This window comes from Rhinolophus sinicus, chromosome 5 (assembly GCF_057876585.1).
Source record: "Rhinolophus sinicus isolate RSI-liver-muscle chromosome 5, RSI-T2T, whole genome shotgun sequence".
Classification (NCBI taxonomy): Eukaryota; Metazoa; Chordata; class Mammalia; order Chiroptera; family Rhinolophidae; genus Rhinolophus; species Rhinolophus sinicus.
This window is the reverse complement of record NC_142505.1, coordinates 39,389,841-39,413,943: the sequence shown is the minus strand read 5'-3', so window position 1 is coordinate 39,413,943 and position 24,103 is coordinate 39,389,841. Positions and strand designations below refer to the sequence as shown.

General features: G+C 34.5%; 1 protein-coding gene across 4 annotated transcripts in view; it reads right to left on the bottom strand.

Moving 5' to 3' along the window:
- Positions 1-24,103, bottom strand: part of RASA2 (RAS p21 protein activator 2) — a 102,732-nt gene that overhangs the window by 59,638 nt on the left and 18,991 nt on the right. For all 4 annotated transcript variants that reach the window (XM_074312934.2, XM_074312935.2, XM_074312936.2 and 1 more), the window contains exons 2-4: positions 19,862-19,979; positions 15,408-15,511; positions 5,211-5,305 (exon numbers count right to left, since the gene is read on the bottom strand). In XM_074312934.2, the coding sequence (XP_074169035.1) occupies positions 5,211-5,305; positions 15,408-15,511; positions 19,862-19,979 (317 nt within the window). The remainder of the gene's footprint in view (positions 1-5,210; positions 5,306-15,407; positions 15,512-19,861; positions 19,980-24,103) is intronic.

The window sequence follows — 24,103 nt, the reverse complement described above, 5'->3', positions numbered from 1 at the left end:
AAGCATGCAATATGATTTGGTCCACAACTATTTTCTTATCCAATATCCTAACGGAGATTCAATAACAAAATAGTATACCTTTTATATCTGTCACAAAACATTGGAAGATCAGTTATCTGGCAGTACAGTCTCTACTTTTAATTAAAAATAAACCAAATTTTTGGAATATATTCTATGTATTTCATAGCACTGATTAGGGTGGTATATGCAAATATAGCATATTAATTTGTATTAGTATATTTAGAACTTTATTCTGGTATTATTCTTGTACTGTCTGAAGCCTTAATATTTTATATGCTAACTTTATTTCAATTACTTTTACAAATATTTCACACAGATTGTGATTATTTTTATTTTATATTATGTTATTCTTGGTAACATACAGGATACGTAAATTTCTGCATACACTTGGGGAAATTCAGATGAATATAGGTACTTGAGCAAAACACAATGCATGCACTTAAAATCACAAGTCTAAACACTTTTTTTAGTTTTTAATCACAAAACACTAAATTTTAACAACTATTCCACACAAAAGAACACAGTACATTTCATCTGGTAAAAATTTTGCTTCTTATGAGGGGGTAAAAAAAATTCCAACTTCTAGATTTCTGACAGATGTTTTCATATATAGAAATTAAATCTGTAAATAATTTTGGACATAACTACCTGTCAGATGAAAAACAAAATAAAGGTTTTACTTACTATCTCTTATTTCTGTTTGGATAAATTTGTTTTTCTCCTTAAAGAAGTACTTATGATCTAGAAGGCTCATTCTTTTGCTATTTCATGTTTATAAATTTACAAATGATTTTTTAGAAATCAATCTACAATAAATTATATCTTTATATTCAATTATGTCTTCATTGGGCATGTAAAAAAAAACCTGATGTATGTATTATTAGCTATAATCAACACATTTCTTTTTTAATACTTGTTTAAACAGGGAGGGCAGAAGCCATGTTACAAAAGAAAAACTACAAAACAATCAATAACTTATGGCATGATCCAGAAATTCAAGATTAGCTTGTTGGTAAAGACTTATTAACTAAGTAATTACATTAAAAGGATGCAATTGACAGTACATCTGGATTTACTGCTTGTACAAGTTGTGTGAGACAAACACCCATATTAATGAGAGCACCAGCTTCTCCATGTGGGAGATTTGGTTTAATCAGTCTTATGTGAAGGCACGCTCTTTATCATAGCACCTAATAAATAAAGGAAAAACCTTTCCAGGACCAAATAGCTAACAGCATGGCTGCAGATCACCAAAGCGAAAAGAGAATTTATAGGAAGAGGCACCAACACAATCCATATTAACTTCATTTACATGGCAAAGAATGTGGAGGAGTAACACCAAGTGAAGTAGGATGATACAGGACCAGAAATTAAAAGAATGCTTCAAAAAGGAGAGAGTGGTCAACAATATCAAAAGCTGCTGAAAATCACTTAAGAAAAGGACTAAAATATGCCCACTAGACTTGGCAGTGACACAATGTCATGGGGAGTCATAGTGAGAGCCGTCTGTGCTCTCTCTCTGACCCTCTGTGGCGTCTGAAGGCAGATTAGAATGGACAGACAATAGTCCAATCCAGAAGGAAAAACTGCAAAAGTGTAGAAAATGCATTCATGAAATATCAATATCTTGAATGTTTGAAAAGAAAACTGAAAATAACTAACGTTAAAAAAAATAATAAAGCACCTGGGAAACAAGTCCAGGTAAGAGATTAGAGTTCTTGGCAATTTTTCAACTGTTTTGGTATAAATCCCATCTTACTACTATAGGGATCTTTTCATTTGAGGGCTAAATTATGTTTTCGCATGTTACTGAAACTGAAGGGAATCCTACATATTGAAGTCCTCAATTCACAGATGAAGATCCTCAGACAACTATAGATAGGTCAGCAACTATTTTGGAAACAAATGCCAATTAGTGGTCGAGCTAGGAAATCAAACATTTTCCCTTCTCAAGTACAGAGATCAATCATTTCCTCTACTCAAATCCTGTTCTTAAGGGACATGCCTACCCAAAGCCCCAAAACAGACTTCTCTATAGTGACTTTTCCCCCAATAACATCAAATTAGACTGCAGTGGACATCTGACCCAAGTTTGGCCAAATTCTCTCTCTAAATTGTGGCAGAGCACTGAATCAGATCTTAGAGAGTGAGGGGACTGTCTGGCCATGTAGACTCAAAGGCTGACATGGCCTTCTTTTTCAGCTATCAACAAGAGATTAGAGTGGATTTACAGAGAGACGCAGAAGGGAGAGACACGTAGTCTCATCAGACATAGAAAAAGAACGTAACAGCATCTCATCACTAAATTGTATTGTTTCCTTTCCCTTGCATTTTGCAAAGTGAGTAGTTATTAAAATGAGAAGGACAGATTGAGAGAAAACATTAAGTAGTCACTTTACAAAATGAAAAGGAAATAAAAAAATACTACTTAACCAGTGAGCACTTACAGTCAGTAAGTTCAGTGAACATACAGGTAGGGAGAAATGAATCAGTGGGTCTCAGTTCCCACGTGCCTCTTGCAGGATTTACTGCTTACTGAGTGGAAGTTTAAAGATACAGTATATATTTTAATTTCACGATGGCCCCAAATGCAAGATTTTATGTAGAGGTCAACCAACTACCCAATATTTTAGTGTACTTTATGAGAAATTTAAAACTCTTCAAAAATGATTTTGACTAGACTTATTATTGTAAGACCCTGACCACAACTTCAGATGCAGCGTCCCTGTAAATGTCTGACAACTTTCTAGCTCTTACTGGCCAAATTGAAGTTCCTGTAATTATACTCCAAGAAGTTCCTTAGGAACTTTCTAATGCCCCTTGCTTTTTCTTTGAGCTTATTTGAGTAGGCTTCTGTTCCTTATACTCAGATGGTCCCTAAGAGATCCTCCTAACAATCTCTGTTGAAGCCTTTTTATGACCAACAGTACAGAATAGTGAAAGGCAGTAGGGTGCGGTGGTTAGGAGTCTTAGCATCAGACAAGATTCTAAATAGAAATTGTAATCATGGTCCCATCACTTAATAGTGCTGTGACTCTGGAGACATCAATTAACATATGAATTCATTTTCCATATTTGTAAAATGGAAGTAATGCCACCTATACCTCATAATGCTGTTTTGAAGATTAAAAGAGATAATGTATCTTCAGTACTTAATACTGTGCTTGGTATATACTGTTATAATCACTAATAGCAATTATTAGATGGGATTCCTGCTGAACGCAATCTGTCTCGTAGCTTTTTCCTATGTCTCCATCAATGACTCTCATTTACGTGATGTTTTTGTAAAATTTTATAAAATTTATGCAAGTGAACAAATTTATTGACAAAGTAGGATTTGTATGAATCCTAGACTGCTTTCCTATGTTTTCTAGATTAACAAAGTTAATTTAGTATTCCTAGATCAGTTTTGGGGCCAAACAACAACATTCCCAATGGTATATATTAATCTGAAAAGTGTTATGCATTCCTCCCTCCTCCTAAAGTATTTGTCCTTCCAAATTTTATTTTGAATAGTGAACAGCTCTTACTAATTAGGTATCATTTAAGAAAAAAGAGCTGTAGAGGTTAATAAACTCATGGTCATGAAAATAACTCATAGCAAATAAAAAAGTTGACATTATACTTCTATAGAGAATATTCTATAGAGATTTTTCCTTTTTGAGTGTTAGGGCCCTTAAGTCACTTAGCAAATTTACATTGGTCATAAGAAAAAAATGGATTTTAGAAACTATATCTTAAAATAATCCTCAAATTTCATTTTGGATCAAATTCTCAAAGCCTTTTCTTATCTTGTGTTTTGTTAAAATTATTAAAAAAGAAAAACTAGTACTTTAAATTTTTCACATCTGCCTTTTCGTAAAGGTTTATATTAGGGAAATTGCCACCTGATCAAGTGGTGGTAAATAGGCATTTTACACTTGGATAGCATTTAACAGCTTTCAAAATACTCTTAAAGGTATTTCACACAATTCTCACAATCATATGAGTCAACATGGAAACCTTTATTTCCATTTTATAGAAATAAAATTCAAGGTCAGTAAATTAACCACATATGAAAATTAGGACCTAAATTTTCTGATTTCTAGTTTAAGACTCTTTCCACTTCACCACATTGCCTCTCACCTGGATCATTTACCATACTGTATAATTGGGATCTGAATAACAGTTATTGTCAAATGGAAAGAAAAGAACACTAAAATGGGGCACAGTGGAAAAAATGGGAAAAGTTTCCATTGCATCTGGTACTTAAGAAGGTACTTAATATGGCTTTTACATGCCAATACTTAATTTTTTGAGAATTTAATCAAAGACAATGCTTGAGAGGTTATGAGGAAACAGAGACACAGGCACTTTATTTGCAATTATCTGTGGGTGTGTGCACAGCACTTTTTTCTTGTTCTAAACTTCTGTTTGAGTCACAGGGTCAAATTATAGCTTCTTTTAGAGAGGAAGAATTCTGCTTGCAGTTATGCACTCGGGAAATGGTTTCACAATCCTTACTCTATTTTATAAATAAATACGGTTACAAAAAAGAATTCCCTTTAGACAGAAATAACAATTTCTAAAAGCAACTCAGATTTTTCAGAAACAAATAGAAAGTTAAGGTAAATGGCTAAACATCCATCTTTCCTCACATATTAGAATTTGTAACATCTCTTATTTTGGCAAGAGAAAAGAAGAGCCTTAGAAAGAGTAATGATACCCTTTCAAATAAAGAAAAGGTGAACACTAGGAAGGGTGGAGTGTGGGACTAAAGGTTCTGTATTGTGGGCTCAGGCGTGGTTTGAATGAATAACATTTTCCCATGTCTAGTTTATCAGAGTAAAGCAATAGATCAAATCACAGCCATTTAGGGATTCTCTTCAAAGTTAGAATAAAACATATTTTTTCCCTTAAAACTTTCCTCCATCTAAAAAAATTTGGTAATTTGCTACTGTGATTCAAACAAGAGAACTAAGTAAGGAAAAAAATGTCCCCTTAATACAACCTCCCCAAAGTCATGTGTTATTCTTGAATTCATTTGGCCAAGCATTTCCTTTTACTACATATATTACTCAAAGGTCTAGAATATTTACATCAGAATTTAAAATAAGGTGAAATAAGCTCTATGTATATGAACTAGTATAATTCATTTTTCACTCATTTTCTGTGACAATCTCCTACGTCACTGAAGCCTTAATATTTACCTGAACCTCTGAATTGGAGTCAACAGGCTGTAGTGAAAACCAAGTTTCTTTGCCACTGTGGTTACACAAGTCTTCTTTTTTGATGGCTACTTTTCCTATAGGAAACAAGTAAAACAATATGAGGAAACATTTTGTATAATCATTAGCACTGTTATATATAATACTTTGTAGAAAATATTTTAAAATAATTTGGACCTATTGATAGAAAAATACATTTTTATAAAGCATTTTTCCATATTCTAACGAATGAAAAGTGCTTATTTTTCCTTGCCCCTTAGCAGAACCAGAAATTTCTCTGGGTCATTTTGAATCAGGAGATTAGACAAAAATTCAGTTGTATTTATATGCAACTGCATTTTTAATACTTATTCAGAATCATGTTTTCACCTAGAGTACATTCAGTATAAAAAGCGATGTATAATGGTAGTAACAAACTAATCCTGCAAATTCTTAAATGCTATGAATAAACCATATGTTCTATTATATATCTGCATTTAATATGAGTTTCTAAGTCCCAATTAAGAGAAAAATAAAAAACATCATATATCACTAAGAATATTGAAAATTATGGGAGATTAAAACAATAATTTTCTTAAAAGTTTGCTTTTATCAAAATACTTCAAACACTGCTTAAACTGCTTCAATGCATACAAAAAAAATCAAGGCAGTTCCTTAAAGAGTTTCTACCCCTTAGAGAAAGATACAGTACAATGAACAAAGTAGTATGAGAGGAAGAAACAGAAATGCTCTTATTATAATGAAGTATTTGCCATGTTGGTACAAAGCATTTCCTTCCTCAATTCAAGTTTTAAGAAGTAGACAGAGTTTTGCATATGACTGACAACTCATTTGAAGATCCTACACAAAAACTTCAACAAAGGATATACACTCAAGTAAAAAACACTTCCTTTTATTTTGTCAAATAAGAATTTTCATTTTAACTGCCCTAATTATACTTCAAGGGTAGCTTTCACTTATGACCTATCTTGGTCTTTTAGTTCAACATTTGAAAACTTTTAGAAAACGGTAAAAAAATATTCTGTTAAGATGTCAATTTTTGTGTATCAAGTGGAAAGGAAAGTCATGACAGGAAAAAAATACCCACAGAAAAACTATCTTTAAAACTTTATTCTGGAATTAGCGATGATGGCTGCACAACTCTGTGAGCATACCATAAACCACTGCATTGTTTACATTAAAAGGATGCGTTTTTATCGTGTGTGAATTACACCTTAATAAAGCTGTTATTTTTAACCATACTAAAAATTTTGATACGCTTACCTTTCTATTCATGATTTGGAACTCAAACTACAAAGACTACCTATATACTGGGGGTGCCAAAAAAAATGTGTACAAGTGGACACTTTGGTCGACGTTGCTCAAGCAGTAGTTCGCTGTAATCAGAAGTGTCTGGACGCTGATGGTAACCATTTTGAGCACCTCTTGTAATTGCATAAGTCAAAATATGACTTGTATTCATCTTTTGAGAATATATTGAGGTGCAGTTTTCTTTTCTTAAAATGTGTATACATTTTTTGGGCACCTTCTGTATATGCATAATTTTAAGCAAGATATTAAAATACAGTTATATATATTTTCATTATAGTGGTGACTGTATTAATATATAATCCAAAGGTAACTATTGAAAATTCATTAACTATATTTATTAACAAATGAGGCTTAAAACAAGTAAAATTTTAAAATTAATATATTGGCCCTCACAACAAGCATCAACCTTTCCAAATTTATTTTAGATGTATGGGATGGAATCTAATGTGAAGGCCAGAATCTTCATGTGAATATATAGCACTGATAATTCATTCAAATCTTGCAGGAAATGGCACTAGGAAAAGAATATATTTCAGCCTTTTGGGGGTTAAATGTAAGGTTCCAGTAATAAATATACAGATTAAAAGCCAAGTATGGAATTCAAGCATGAAATGGAACATCCAAATATTTTTTATATTGCTGATGGGTTTAGGTTAAGAGCCAACTTATATATATCTCTTGACATGTTTTACCTATAGATTGTATCAAATTCCTGGCAAATCAATGTAATACCAGGAATGGCTTAAGAAACAGAATCATGACAAAGTATTCAATATTGTTTGTCACAAATGATTATGATTATCACAATTCTATCAGGTGGGTCCATCTACCACTGATTTCACACCAGATATAAACTCTAAGGCAATGGATAACAGCTTGTTACATATATACATACATATACGTACAGACAGATCTATACATCTTATTGCTAGAGTTCTTACATTTTTAGAACCACTCACCTCCTTCTTTAAGAATCTCAGTACCTATGTATCTTTTGTGTCCTCTCCCCAGAAAAATGCAGATATTATCTGGCATATAATTTTAAGAGCGTTTACCCACCATCCAGAAATTCACTGGTATGCTCCTGGTTAAGATCCCTATCCTACAATTCAGGATTTTTAGTTTTATACATAATTTATGAATATGTATGTAGATGTACACTGGCATATAATTTTAAGAGCGTTTACCCACCATCCAGAAATTCACTGGTATGCTCCTGGTTAAGATCCCTATCCTACAATTCAGGATTTTTAGTTTTATACATAATTTATGAATATGTATGTAGATGTACATATGTATGTACATATAATACATACAAACATCACTACAGCAAGCCCCCAACTTAAAAATAGGGTATTTTTTAAAGTTTATTTAGAAATTTACTGGTTTGATTCACTTATTCCTTCAACAAATAATCACACTGGCACTGTGTTTTAAATGGTGATTTGATTTCCAGGCTTCCCTAACCAAAGTCTACTTAACTAATAATGAATCTAAAAACCACAACAGTAATCTACCTACCTATTATATTTATGACTCACAACTCCACATCACTGGAAATACATCTTCTCTCACAGGTGTCTTCCCAAAAGAGAGAATCCTCTCTTAGTTCACAGGTAAACAAAAAATCCCAGAACCAAGTACCTTCTTCCTCCCATTTCATAACTCCTGTATCCATAGTCATGAAAAGAGTTGAATGATTCTTGTCTTCTAAGAGGGAAACCCTTCTCTGACTAGCTGCATAAATAACCCATTCCTAAGTTCAGAAAAACCTGCAATTTTATTGCCAGCTTTTATTCTTATCAAGTTCCTTTTTAAGATGTCAGTTTGTGAAATGTAAAGATTTATTAATAGTCATGAGACTAGCCTGAAGAAGCAAGGAAGAGCACATGATCCCAAGAAGTCAGAGAAACTGTTATATAAGAACAGAGGAAAATAAAGAAAAACATTTGACATTAGGTATTAGGATACCTGCAATACGTTCAGTACTTTATTGAGCAACATAACATGAAAAAGTCATCAGTCCTAGAAATCAAACAGGGTAGAAATGGGGAAGGGAGGGAGGTAAAGAGAGAAAATGACTGAATAAATGAATGAGAGAAAGGTGGGAGAGTGAAGGGCAGGGGATGCAGAAGAGGGAGAAGAGAGGGACAGGGATGGAAGGGACAAGTTTCTGAAATACAAATAAGGCTAAAAAAATAAAAAATAAAAAGAAAGCCACCCTCATCATTCTTACTTGTTTTGAGATACCCTTAGTTAAAATGGTTAGATGGCAAGTATTGTGAAAGGTAGGTAGCCTGATACAGTGGAAAGAGCACTGAACTGAGGAAAAGCCAGCATTTACTGAACATAGAAGACATTCTTACATATTTTCTGTTTAATCTTCATAACAATCTTGGGTGTAATTACCATCTTAAAGATGAGGAAAGCTGAACGATATTTAAAAACCTGCCCACTAACAAGTGCTAAGCCAGGTTTCAAAACCAAGGTATCCCCGTCATGTTCCTTCCAACACAGACATTAATTTTGTAGCATAGTGTCAATCCTGTTACATGTTAACTATGTGATCTTGGACAGCTTATGTAAACTCTATGTCTCATTTACCTGCTCTGTATTAGAAACAACTTTTAGCTCTAATGATCTTAAAAACCAATTCTGTGACTTCAATGGTCCCAAAGATTGTTTTTGTTTAGTGTTTACTATTTTTAAACAAAGTTAACTCATTACTTCACTAGCCATGAAATCACCCAGGAACAAACTACCCAACAAATTATTCATAGGCACTATTTCATTTTCTCACTGTCCGACAAACTCAGACAGAAAGAGCTTGGAACACAAACACACACACACACACACACACACACACACACACACCCCGAGATGCAGTATTAGTTCCTTAAAATAAGACAAGGAGAGGAAACACAAAAAGAATTGCAGGAACTGTGGGCAAAGAAACCATCTTTGTTGGTCTCTAAGTAAAACACACAGCATGTTCTTAGAAATTTCATCCTGATACAGATCACCAGCTGGCAAATCTCAATAGTCCTATTCCTACTTGGACACAAGTAGAAATGGCTGAAAGGGTAAATAAATGTAGTGACAAGTGTGATGGCCTATACAAGATGAAATAGAACCAGGAGACTGAACAAATGCCGGCAGATAGTCAACAACGAAAATTCAGTCAATGGAAACACTTCGCTTCCTCAGTGTATGGGGTTCAGGTGGATACATTTTGGCCTTCATGGCAGACTGGTACGTGAACGGTCTCCTCGGTGGCAGACGGGCACGTGAATGGTCTCCTTGATGGCAGATGGGCACGTGAACAGTCTCCTCGGTGGCAGACTGGTACGTGAACGGTCTCCTCAGTGGCAGACAGGCACATGAACGGTCTCCTTGGTGGCAGACTGGTATAGTAACGGTGTCCTTGGTGGTAGACGGGTATATGAACGGTCTCCTTGGTCTATGCCATTGTGTAGTCCCCTCCAGCAGAGACTCTGGGCTTGGCCATGTCACTTGGTTTTGCCAAAGGGACATCAGCAAATATGATACAAATAGAGGCTTAATAAACATCTGTGCAGTAGGGTTACCCTCTTGGAACCCTGACACCACATGGAGAGGAAGCCCCAGATAACAGCCAGCACCAATCATCAGACATACGCGTCAGACCATTCAGCCCAGTCTCCCATACAACTGACCCCTGGTGAGACCAGCAGAAGAACGACCCAGTTCAGTTTGGCCCAAACTGACAACCCACAGGATCATCAATAAATAAATATATGGTTGCTGTATTAAGCCACTAAGTATTGGAGTAATTTGTTACATAGCAATAGATAACTGATACAGTACCTAGGAAAACAGACACTAAGGCAGATTTTAAACAGTAGGTTAAACTTAAGAGCTAAATGACAGCAGAAATTGCAATTCAGAGTTGGAAAAGACAACTATCTTAAACTCAGCCTTATTTTATAGATGAAATGGGCCTAAGAAGGTAAAGTGACTTGTTTAAGGTCATATAGCTAGTTGGTGGTAGTAATGACAGGAATTCAAGTCTCTGATAACCTAGTAAAATTCTCTTATCAAATGTTGTTCTAAACCAAGGGGGAAGAAAAAAAAGTTGCCTAAGTCTACTAAGATAATCAAAGTTTAGTTGTTTGAGCCTAGATTCCTCTGAAAACTAAAATAACTAGAAAATACACATTAAGAGATAAAATATATATGTTTTACTTTTAATGTTATTAGGATCTTTATTAGAATTGGAAATACATAAAGATTTTCTTTTCTCTTTTTCTCAATTTTTAAGAGAAGACACTATACTTTAAGACAATATATCACACAGTAAAAGACTTCTAAAGCTTTAATTTTACAATTTCTTATCTTTTGATAAAATGTTTCCTAGGCCTCAAGTTTTTAATTAATCCATAATTGATCTTTTGCACTAAGTGTCCCTGCCATATAAAGATGCCTAATGTGAAAAATTATGCTCCATATTGATAACAGTTATAACTTCTGGGAAGGGGACTAGAAGGGGATTAGGGGATTAGTGGTAAAAATTAATTAGGATTATCTGTAATACTATAATTAAAATATTTTTTACAAAAAGAAAAATACCTATATATTACTTACACAATTAAAAATAAAAACCAAATAAGCACTTAAAGCTATATTCAACCAGTACACATTCTCAGATCTCTAGCTCAAATTTCATTTCCAGAAAATGCCATGGTACTGTTTAATCTACAATTGGACAACTGAGAGTTATAAAATTAAAAAAGTAAAACAACAACCCAACTTTATGAGTTAATGAACTACAAAAATGTAAATATTTATAAATGAAAACATTCAATTTTCAACTTTAAATCAAAAATTTTCAATCCTTTAAATCAAAGCGTATGTGTGTACTGTGTTTACTTAAATAATAATTCCTTTGTGTAAAGGAAAAAAAATTCCCCCTAATTATAGAAATTTTATCTACTAATAAGAAAAACTTGTTTGACAAAAGTTCTCGTACAAAGTTACGGTTTTCTGATACCAATCCACAAAGAATTGGTTTTTACTTAAAATTATTTTACTTAAAATAAAATTGATTTTTACTTCAAAAACACACACAAAACAAAGGCAACTTTTGGAAATCATACTTATAAACCTCAACTCAAAGCCTTTTCAAGAAATGATAACTATTATATTATGTGTAAACAGACAATAAAAATTACAAAATATTTTCTTAGAAAGACGTGACAGTCAATCCAAGATACACTCTCTCAAGGCCTGCTAAGAATCACCAGCAGCCTCTACCCAATCCTTATCCTACTCTACCTCTCTCTGCTTGTTGACATTAAAAGACCTCCTTGCTGTCAATGGTATTAATCTCTCCTATCTTTCCATCTTCCTGATGTACCTTATTCATCTTCACTGAAGCCTCATTTTCCCTGCAACACACTCCCTACCTTCTCCTAGGGAAATGTCATTCATTCCAGCAGGGGATTCAAGTATCACTTAATACTAATGACGCTCAAATCCAGATCTACAGCCCTTCTAAGTCTCAGATTTGTATTCCCAACAGTCAACCAAAGATGTTCCACCAGATGTCCCCAAGGTAATACAAATTTAATGTTTGAAACCAAAGTCATTCTCTCCCCTAACCATCCCTCACTCAAAACTGAAGGCTCCTAAAACAAAAACCAGAGCAAACAAAAAACTGAATGCTCCTGCTGTGTTCCTTATCAGTTAATTACAGCCATACTAACAAGGCATTTTTAACTCTTGTCCTTCTCACATCCTCTTTGTCCCCTTAGTCCCCATATCCTACTTGAAGCTACTCCTGTGAAGTACGTTTCCTCATTTGCATTTCCACTGCCTATTCATCTCCTGTGGTAATAGCTTCCTGGTTGGTCTCTGCCTCTAATCTCTCTCTAAACTATAAATTATAGATTACATGCTTAAAGCATATATATATATATATATATATATATATATATATATATATATATATGTATTTTCATGTATATATATTTTAATACATGTGTGTATACGAGTATATAGTTATATATAATTACATATAATATACTTTATGTAATCAATAGACATTTAGTTTAGTTTGAAAGCTACTGTTTAGACCACAGGAAGTTGTTAAACTACAAACGTATATATGTATATATAGTTATATAAAATTTTTAAAAGGTTCCTCACTTTTAAAAGGCTCAACACTACTATCTATAGGATAAAGTCCAAATTGCTTAGCATGGCCTTTAGGGTCCATCACAATTTGACCCCAATTTATATTCCCAACTTCACCTTCTACCACCTTCCTCCTAAGCAATTTATATACTCCAGCAGATACACCACAAATATGATTCAATTTTTCTCCTCTGCTTCTGCCAATCCCTATTACCTTGAAACTTCTTCCTTTTTCTTCCTAGGTAGTCTGTTAATCTTTCACCAACCAAAATGATCTGTTCTCCCCTCACGCTCGCAAGTGCTTTGTTCCTATCTCCAGCACAGAACCTATCATATTAGTACTAGAGTACAAATCTACCTCTCTGACAGCCTAGAAGCAAACTGAGTCTTATTCGTCTTAATATTCCCATCCGTTGTGTGCCACATAAAAGTGTTTGTAAATGTTTGCTTAACTGAATTGAGGATGGAGCCTCAGGAAAGATCTCTAATTAAGGGTTTGCTAGAAAGAGAAGAGTCTTCATATAAGTAAAGAAGTCAGAAGAACAAAACAGCTAAGAAAATACAATGGCATTAAACTGTATTTTCCTTGGCTTTCAACAAGTTAAATAAGCAATCAAAGAATGAAATGTGACACAGAGACAGATGAGCATTAAAAACTGTGAAATGCCTATTGTGACAGAGAAAAAGTATTTGCTATGAATACAGCTGACAATAGCTAACATTTAATAATATGTCACAAAATAATATTGAACTTCAAATATAATTAAATATATATACATACATATATATGATATGGTCATGGGATATGGAGTACAGCATAGTGAATAGTCAATGGTATTGTAATAGCTACGTATGATGTCAGAGGGGTAGCTAGCAGATTGGGGGTGGTGATCACTTTGTGAGGGGTGTAAATGTCTAACTATTACATTGCTTTGTACATCTGAAAGTAATTAAAAAAATTAACATATTTGATAAATAAAGATGCATAAGAATAAATAAAAGATACAATTCCAGCCAAAATAATGGGCAAAAAAATGAAAAACCAATTTATAGGAAAAAAATGGAAAAGACTAATACATATGCAAATTCCTCAAATTCACTGATAAACAAAAAAAAACACAACAAGTTAAAAATTAAATATTATTTTTCACCTACCAAATTGTAAACATTTTTCAATGGTAATACCCAAGACTGACGAGGGTATGGTGAAATGGTTAATGTCCATGCCATATTTGGGAGAATGTACATTAGTACCATATTTCTGGGGCCAATGTAAGAATACATATAGAAGGAACCCTAAAAACATCCATACCCTTTAACTCAATATTTTCACTTCTAAAAATTTATCCTAAGAAAAATGGACAATTTTGCAAAAATTAACAAATTAAAATGCAAAAATTAACACAGAAGGATGTTTATAGCAGCATCATTTAGACCACCAAAAATCTGGAAACACAAATGTTTATCAACAAAGGAGTAGTTAAAATAATACATTTCTATATAAAAGATACTATATAACAAGCATATTTGAAAAATATTTACTAACACAGGAAAAGGATCATTAGATGATATTAAGTAAAAAAGGAAAAAACTGAGTAAGTAGTACAATGTAATAATATAAACATATGGAATAAAGAATGGGAAAAATATACAAATTATTAACTGTAGTTACTTACTCCTTTGCAGTCACTAAAATTATGTTAAGTTTCATAATTCAAACATGTTTTTTAAAATATGTTATTTGACTTTCTCTAAAATGATTTTTGCAAATTTCAGAAAATGGTTTGTCAGAAAAATGTAGAGGCCAGGTTACAGAGATTTAAAAAGAAATAAGTAGCAAGCAGAAAAGGGATACAGACCATTTGTTAAAGAGTCAAATAGCAAAGGAGAAACAAATTAGATGGTGGTGAAGAGGACTAAGACAACATAAAGCTTAATCATTTAAACTGATGGAGACTTGAGCATATTTGAAATCAGAAAGGAGAGATGCAGATGATGAAATTAAGAATACTAAAAGGGGAGAGGATAATACATGTTAAATTATACATCTCTACCTGTTATTAAAATACAAAGATAGTGGTGCAAAGACCATGAATGCAAAAACACATATTTGGCCAGTTAGCTTTGCTGTAGTCCACCCAGCCTCAGACAGTTGTTTAAAAAATAAACAACTTTGGGGGGATCAAATACAGTGATCTTTGTATAAAAACACCTTTGAACCATTCTACAAATATTAGGTTGGGTGCAAAAGTCATTGCCGTTTAAAAGGTTAAAAATACTTGCAAAAACCACAATGCACCAACCTAATACATACTGAACATTTACTAAATGTAAGGCACTCTGAGTGACGGCCTCTGCCTTCACAAGTATCATATTCAACTAGAGAATCTAGACATCAAACAACAAACTGATGAACAAGCATAATGAGAACTACGGAAAGGAACCCATCAGGTACTATGGAAACATAGGACACTGTAACAAGGAGGGATCAGTCATGACATTTCCCTGAGGAAGTGTCACCAAAGTTGAGCATACAAATTAAAAATCAGATTCACAAATGAACATGAAGGCTAGAGAAAACGATTAGAAATGTTGAACATATATTACTTTGTTGTTTTCAACACTTTACACTTAGAAAAAGAATGAACATAAACACCAATGTTGTGATTAAAGATAGTTAAGTATACCACATACCTATACGAAGGTCTCTTTGTAAAACATTCTTATCATAAACGTAGAAAGACAAATACTGGAAAGCTCTTGGAATCTCAAAGTAAAATTCTTCACTGAAAAATGGGCTAGAGAGAAAAGGAGGAAAGTTAATTATTTTAAATTTAACAGTGTCCTCAAATAATATTTTCAATAAAATAAATTAGACTAGAATACAGTAAGAAAAGCTTCAAAAGCTCCAAAGTAATCCCTGATGCTAAGTTTCAACTAAATCCTGTACAAACCAAGCTGAACTCTGAAAGGACCTCAACTGCCAGGTTGACCTCTAAACAAACAGCTTTTCAGGAGTGCTGCAGACAGAAGACCCAGTAATTGCCTAGCCTAGGTCATGCCCACCTCAAGTGGACACAAATGAGAGAGGAGGACACTGTCAATCACACCATCATCATCTTAGAAATATGTAAAACTATATTAATCACAATACATAACACCTAAAATGGATGTTATGTAGTTACTTTAAAATACATTTAAAAAATCAAAACAGGTTATTTTTAAATCAATTTTACTGAGGTATAAATTACATACAATAAAATCCAATTTAAAGTATAAAGGTTAATGACTTTTGATAAATTTATAAACTGTGCAGCCTCCATCTTAATTAAGATATGGTAACATTTCTATATCCCCATAAAGATCCCCCATGCTCTTCTGCAGTTACCCCACCATAATTGCCACAGGCAACTTGTGATCTATTACTATAGATCCGGTGTAGAATTTTATACAAATGGAATCAAATAGTATGTACTCATGTCTAGCTTCTTTCATTCAGTTTAACATCTATGAGATTTTTTTCCATTTTCTGTGTATATCAGTAGTTCATTTGTTTCAACTGCTGTGTAATATTCCATTCATGAATATTCCACAATCCATTCTCCTATGATGTCATTTGAGTTATTTCCAGTTTGGGCTATTAAAAATTAAGCTGCTATGACCATTTTTATACAAGGCTTTTCTTGGAAATATGCTTTCGATTCTTTTGGGTAGGTAACTAAGAACGGAATTGCTGGGTTAAAGGGTAGGTGAAATTTTAATTTATAAGAAACTGCCAAACTGATTTCCAACCACTTTACATTCCTACCAGCAATGTATGAGAGCTCCAGTTGCTCCATATTGTCAACTTTTGTTATTGAAAGTGTTTTTAAAATTAGCTATCTAGTGCATGTGACATAAATTTATACACCTGTGTAGTCTCTACTCCAATAAAGATATAGAACATTTCTGTATCTCCCCAGAAAGTTCCCCCTCCATACTGTCACAGGAACTAGTGATCTGATTTTTATCTTGATACATTATGTTCAAGAATATATAGTGCCAGAAATGGTTTCAAACGGCATTTCCCTGATGACTAATGATGCTGAATATCGTTCATGTGTGTGTTGGTCACTTGTGTACGTTCTTTTGTACATGTGGGTTTTCACCACATATTTTAAACTGGGCTTTCTTATTATTTTTTTTTAAATAAATTCTGGATACAAGTCCTTTTTCAGAATATTTTCTCCCAGCTGTGCTTGCAATTACACTTTCCTAATAGTGTCTGCTGAAGAGCAGAAGTGATTTTGATGAAATCCAGTTTATCAATTTTCCTTTTATGACTTCATCTTTTTGCATCTTAAGAAATCTTTGCCTACTGCCAAGTTGCTAAGGTTTTTCTCCTATAAAATAGCTTATTTTATAAGTTCATTTTATGAATGCTATTTTGATATTTAAATTTTTCTACGAAGACATAAATCTCTGAGATGCCAGTGAATATCTTTTGTCAAGAGTTCCTCTTTCCTGAGACTGTTTAAAGAACAAAAAGCGACTTTGAAAATGTCACCATAAATGCAATCTCTTTAGGATGTCACAATCTAAAGAGAAAGTAAAATGCTTTCGGACTGGCCAGCAAACAGCTGACTTAGCTCTTGAGCTGTTATAATGCCTGATCAACTTCTGTCAATATTTTTCATTTCCAATGTAACCAAAGTAAACTTTTAAAAGTTGGTCTGTCAAAATAAGTAGAATCTTCTAAGTAGTCTCAACATAGAAACTGATATAAAAACAACTATTAGGCAAAGGCATGATGTGTTTAGGTATTTTTCTCCTTTGCATCATTTTATAAACAATTAGAAGATGGAGAATTTTCTTCATATATCATATATCCACATTCAAGTATTATTTTTAAAACACATTCTAAAGCCAAATAAGAATAACATGAGCATTAGCCATGAAGTGACCTATATGACTGCACCACCCAGATCTCAATGACCTAACTGCTACATCTGGGTGCCCACATCTTCATTTTATAAATTAATTAATTAACTAATCAATCCATTTGAAGAAAATTTCTCCACAAGGTTGGTAGAAAGTAATGACTAGACTTACACAGTTTTTAAAACTGTGTTTACCACTGATGGTTACCACTACCCTATGAGCCTGCGTATGACTCCCAAGGTAATTAATTCCTGGTGTGGGGACGCGAAGCCCCGGGCACAGGCAAGACCGCTGTTACATACCACCTACTTCTAAAAAGGATTTGAGGGAGAGATTTAGGAGCTGGAGATTCCTTATGTGACTCCTACTTACCCATTATGAAAATTCTATATCCAGACTACCTATAAAAACTATAGTATCCAGAACCCAAAAAAGATCTAAGTGGTATCTACTGACTTTTGACTTAACAGCTAGCTTACTTACTACAATATCCACAAGGGTAGAAAACACCGAAATGAAAGCAAGGTGAGCAAGCATTTATACTACAGATTGTTTCACCCTACTCTACAAGGCAAAATGCTAGGGGGCTCCTAGAACACAAGCATCTAGTCTAACACACACGTAGTCTATATTGAAATGACCTAAGGTAACCACTGCTAGCTTTAAAATATCTTCCAAGTTGCTATGCATCTAGAAAAATAATTTAAGATGGGTAAAAATAATTGGTCTTATCATTTCATTTCCCCCAACACAGACAGTTGGAAAGGCAAGGGTTAAAAAAAAAAAGTAAGCTAATTTTAATTATTCACTTACAAGGCTACATATTAGAAACTACTGTAAGTATTCAATTTATGGACAATCATCGATTTTTGTGTGATATGGAATCAGCGTACATTAAGTAACAAACTGACATTTAAATAGTTTCAGGTCCCAATCTTAGTTTTGCTTCTAAGTTCCTTTATTACATGCACAAATTATTCAGCTTTCCAGTGACTCAATTCCATCATCTATAACATACAAATTACAACAGAATTCTAACACAACAGGGACAAGGTGATTTATGACTGAAGATGTCAAGTATATTACTTTAAATCTTTTTGGGTTACTAAAGTATTTTCAGCTTTATACAATGCCTTTCCTATGAAGAACTCAACAGATATTCAAAATTATAAATACTGATAATAAAGACAAAGGGGAAAACTTCAGAGGAAAAAAAGGCAAGTGTAAAGGGAAAAGATATTTTAAAAAGCATTAAAAAACAGATACCTGAAATACAATTTACGTAAGTCACGACACTCAATATTTCAGCCACCACATGTTCATCCCAACAACTCTTGGTGCCCTTGTTCTGACTCTTCTCTCTGAACAAGACTGCACCCTTCCAGCACAGCTCTGCACTGGAGAGTCCATAAACGCTACTAGAGTGCAGAGGTGGCACAGTTCACTTTTATGAGTTAATATTTATACTATGAAACTCTCCAAGTGCTATTTATACTTTCAAAGATGAGAAATCTACCGAAGAGTTCATTCCCTTACAATGCCCTACTTGTATAAACCATAAGATTTTATTTATTTTCAAGAGAAACAAAATAATGATATACTTTGAGAAAAGTTCAAACGAATGGGCAAAATTTAGCCTAGAGAACAAACTGAAGTATATGATAGTTGTTTCAAAAAACTTGAATGCGTCATGTGAGGGATGGATTAAACCTGTTCTCTAGAAATCCAAGGGACAGAATTAGGAACAATTAAGGGACATTTTGAGGCAATGAAAAACTACATGAAAGTAAGCGCTGTATCTATCCTGCTTTTGTGGATGTATTAATAAATAGAACCCAGTAAGTTCCTGGCATATAGTAAGCTCTTCTTTTAATAGATATTAATCGACTAAATTTAAGAGCTTCTAGGAGTCAGAATAGTTTCAAGACCAACCAGGCTGCTTAGGAGGCAGTGAACTCCTTGGTCACTGGTACATTATCAAGCAAATGACAGATGACCACCTATCAAGGATATTTGTCAGAAGGAACCAAGTGTAAGGCAGTTAGTCTAGTTCAGTGAACATTAAGGCTCCTTCAAACTCTGAGATTCTATAATTCTAAAGATAAATTCAGACTGTAAAAGAAAAATAAAAGTTTCATATGAAGAAAGTCTTTTGATGAAGCCTGGAAAGTATATAAAAATCAATCCATACATATCATATCAATGATAATTTATCCATTTTTACAAACCTTAAAGATTTTTCAACAACTTGGGTACGATAAACTTCTTCCTGATCCAAATTTATGGTGCAGAAACAATCTCTCATTTTGTTGGGTCCAAGATATGGCAATAAATTTTTTGCTTCACCTGTTGGCACAAAAAATGAAAATTGCTGTTAAATATCACCAGCTGCCTCCTGCTAAGCCTCATACAGGATGAATCCATCCAAAAGAACATGGAAGATGCAGCACAGAAAAAAAATTAGTATTAGAGAAAGACGATGATCAACTTGCTCTAAAGGCATCTGGTGAGAGTGAAGGAGGAGCTGTGCGTGAAGGGGCCTGGGAGGGCGTATGACATCACTGCATCCATGCTCCGAGAAAGGGGCAATCCCCCCACCGTGCTGTCCATCCCATCCCACCAGCACCACCCCAAGGACTTGCCTCTACAATTAATCCCTCTTTCCAGGATCACCCTTCATTTTCCTCTCTAGTGGATCATTCCAATCAACACATAAACAACCTTGGGTATATCCCAATTTTAAAAAAACCCAAAAGGAAAAAAAATATCCCTAGACTCCATCTCCTCCCTCATGATGTCATTCCATTTCTAGACTCCCTTTCACAGCAAAACCTCTCAAAAGCAATTATCTCTAGTCATTGTTTCTTAATTTCTCATCTTCCATTCATTCAACCCTTTCCAATCGGCTTCTAAGCCCATGATGACACTGAAATGGCTCTAGCCAGAGTCGTCAATGCCTTCCACATTGCTAAACCCAGTGGTCATGTCTCTGTCCTCATCATACTGTTTAGTATAAGCGATCACTAACATCCATCCTTAAAATGTCCTCTTTTCTTGCCTTCCACAACAGTGTTTCTGGCTTTCCTCCTACATCCCTGGCCCGTTCATGACTTCTCTCCCTCCTCACCTCTAAGTGTTACAATGCTTCATGGCTCCGTTCTAGACCACCTTCTCTTCTCTCCCTATGCAATACCCTTCAGCATATGATGTTAATGCTGATGCCTCCCAAAGCTGCATTTCCAGACCTGATCTCTCTTCCTCAACACTAGATGTGAATATTCAACTGCCTCTTTGGACATCCAGTAGGCATCTCAAATTGAACAAGTCCAGACAAACTATCTGATTTCCTCCCCCTAAAACATGCTCTTCCCCCAGTCTACCACCATCTTCCTCTTTTTCTCACCATCCTCCGCAAACCTCCCCCCCACATCCAGTCCATGAGTAAATCCCGCAGACCTCCAAAATGAATCCCAAATCCAACTGCTCCTCAATCACCTTCACTGGTAGCACCCTACAATCCACTCTCCATCAAGCAGTGTGATCTTTCAAACACATCACTCAGGTCAATCACTCCCCAGCTCCAATACCATTCCATTTCACTTAGAATAGAATCCCATTTCTTTTTTGTTTTTCCTTTTTTTTTTTTTTTTTTTTGCCATTGCAATTAAAGTTTATTGGGGTGACAACTGTTAGTAAAGTTAGGTTTCAGGTATATAATTCTGTAATACATCACCTATATATCACATTCTGTGTTCACCATCGAGAGTCAGTTCTCCTTCCATCACCATATATTTGACCCCCTTTACCCTCTGGTAACCACAAAACTATTGTCCGTGTCTATGAGTTTCTGTTTCTTCATTTGTTTGTCTTGTTCCTTTGTTGTTTTCAGTTTTATATACCACATATCAGTGAAATCATACAGTTCTTGACTTCTTCTGTCTGACTTATTTCACATTTATCCATAAAGATATATGTACTCCTATGTTTGTTCATTGCAACTTTATTTATGGTGGCCAGGACACGGAGACCAAAGTGTCCTTTGATAGATGACTGGGTAATGAAGATGTGGTATATATACACACAATGGAATACTTCACTGCCATAAAAAAAGATGAAATAGTGCCATTTGCAACAACATGGACGGATCTTGAGATTATGATGATACAATCCCATTTCTAAATTCTCACGTTCGTGGTCTACCCAGCCCTACGGAACTGTCCTCTCCTCTCTGACCTACCTCTTCTCCTCTCACTCGCTCCAGTGTTCACCTTCTTTCCATTCATCAACCATGCCAAGCTTGTTCAAGCATAGGGCCTCTGCCAAGAATGCTCTGACCCATGGCTGGCTCTTCTTATCACTCAGGTCTCAGCTCAAATGTCACTTCCTCAGCGAACCCTTCCCTGACTATTCTATCTAAAGTAGATAATCTTGTTACCACATTCTATTTCTCTATTTCTTTTCATGGTAGCATTTACACCTATCTGAAATTCTGTTAATATTTGTGTTTCTTTTCTGGTTCCCTCATTCTTGAGGCCTGAGAACTTTTTGATACCCAAGATGTAAAATAGTGACTGCCACTCAGTAGCTACTTGAGAAATATTTGTTGAATGAATATTAAAGAAACCAAGTAAATCAAGTTTTGAAGTTCTTGTGAGATGCTCATGGGCCACAAGGAAATACAAAAGTGTAGGTGCTGAAATCAGACACCCGTGGATTAAATTAGGAAAAGAAGGCAGTTGGCGTAAGGGAAAGTACATGGCCCTAAAGATCATGAAACCCATCTTCCTGTCTCACCTCAGCTACTAAGCGGCTAAGTGAGTTCGGACAGACCACTGACGCACAGCTTTCCTCATGAAAGTTGGGACTGGGTAAACTTAAGTCTCTTATTGCTTCTTAACTTTAAAATCAAAGGCCGTTTAACCAATATATTTTTTTAAAGTTTATCAGAAACTTAAGAAGCACCTATGAAAAACTCAATAAACAAATTTTTAAAAATTAAAATGAGAAAATCAATGGAAAGGCACTAGTAAAATACTCATTGTTATTAAGCTTGTTGCTGAGAAATCAGAAAAAGAATCAAGTTACCAACTTGAACGGAATATGAAAAAATATTTATGTTCATCTTAAGTCAGACTCAAGGAATCTAATCTTTAAAATGACCCCCAAATTGCCTCATATGGGTTGGGCTTTTACAAATAAGCCTGTTTCTTAACAGGAAAAATGATACATATTTGAATTTGTATCCATCCATTCTCCTCTTCCTCAAAAGACTAGATGTCCTTCCTCTTATCAGAAGCTCATGTGTAGTCCATCCATCCACCTGTGCTCTGTACCCCATCCCCTCCCTCTCACCCAGGACACCGATCAGCAATTGTTTTCATTATTTTCAATCTTCTTCTCCTTCTTCTTTGAGGTCTCCTCTCTGAACACTCCAGAGGGTTCTGTTTTGTTTTTTAACAAAAAAATCCAACTAGGTTACCTACAGAGCCTGGAATGTAAACAAATTTGGAATTAAATCATAGCAAACATGCTCCACCTCTAATGAGGGAATTTGGAACAGTAAATCACTGCCCTTGAATATGTTCCTGTTTCATTTCCGTAAGTGCAGCGTAAGAAAACTACACCATATAAACGTACACATAGCCTACTCCCCACCTTTTTAAGAGGGAGACAATGGGGATTATTTTGACTGCAGCGTCCAATGAACTTGACATTATCAGATATTTACTTAGAATAAATAAAAACTCAAGCTCTATGTAATGTATGAAATGCATTCAACAACACTTCCTATAAAAGCAGTTATAATCTATACTCTTTGAATATCTGTCACTAATGTTCAAATGAACTACACGGGAAGTGAATCCATCTTAATTAATGTTCAGCTCACCAATCAATCATACAAATATGTTGATTAAGTCAGCTATCAAGACTTTAAACTGCACCTTTCCAAACTATAGTAGTAATTAATTTGCACTTTTTAAAAAACATAAAAATATTAACAGCCACTTTAGATAAAAAAGTAATCAGAAGTGACTAATTGTTACAGAATAATGTTGTACCCATTGTATCTCTAAGCCGAAAGAGATTATTTTAATAGCACTCACTTCACATCAAACTACACAAAAAGACCAAAGTGAGGACATTTGGAAGATTGTACTTATCTTGCATGTGATATGTGCTTTGGGCCTTACTTGTTCTAAGTAATTATGGTATATAAAGCAAGTGAATTGTACCAAAAAACAAAAACAACCCAAATTACTGCTTCTCAAAAGGCAAGCTTCTTAAAAACATTCTATAATCTCTGCTCCAATCCTTTCCCTCCTACTCACAGCCTAAACCTGCAATTTGGCTTCTGATTCTATTTCTTTATTAGAACCTTCAAGAACACCAACAATATTTTTTAATTAGCTTCAGGTGTACAAAACAGCATAATGATTAGACATTTACACCCCTCACAAAGTGATAACCCC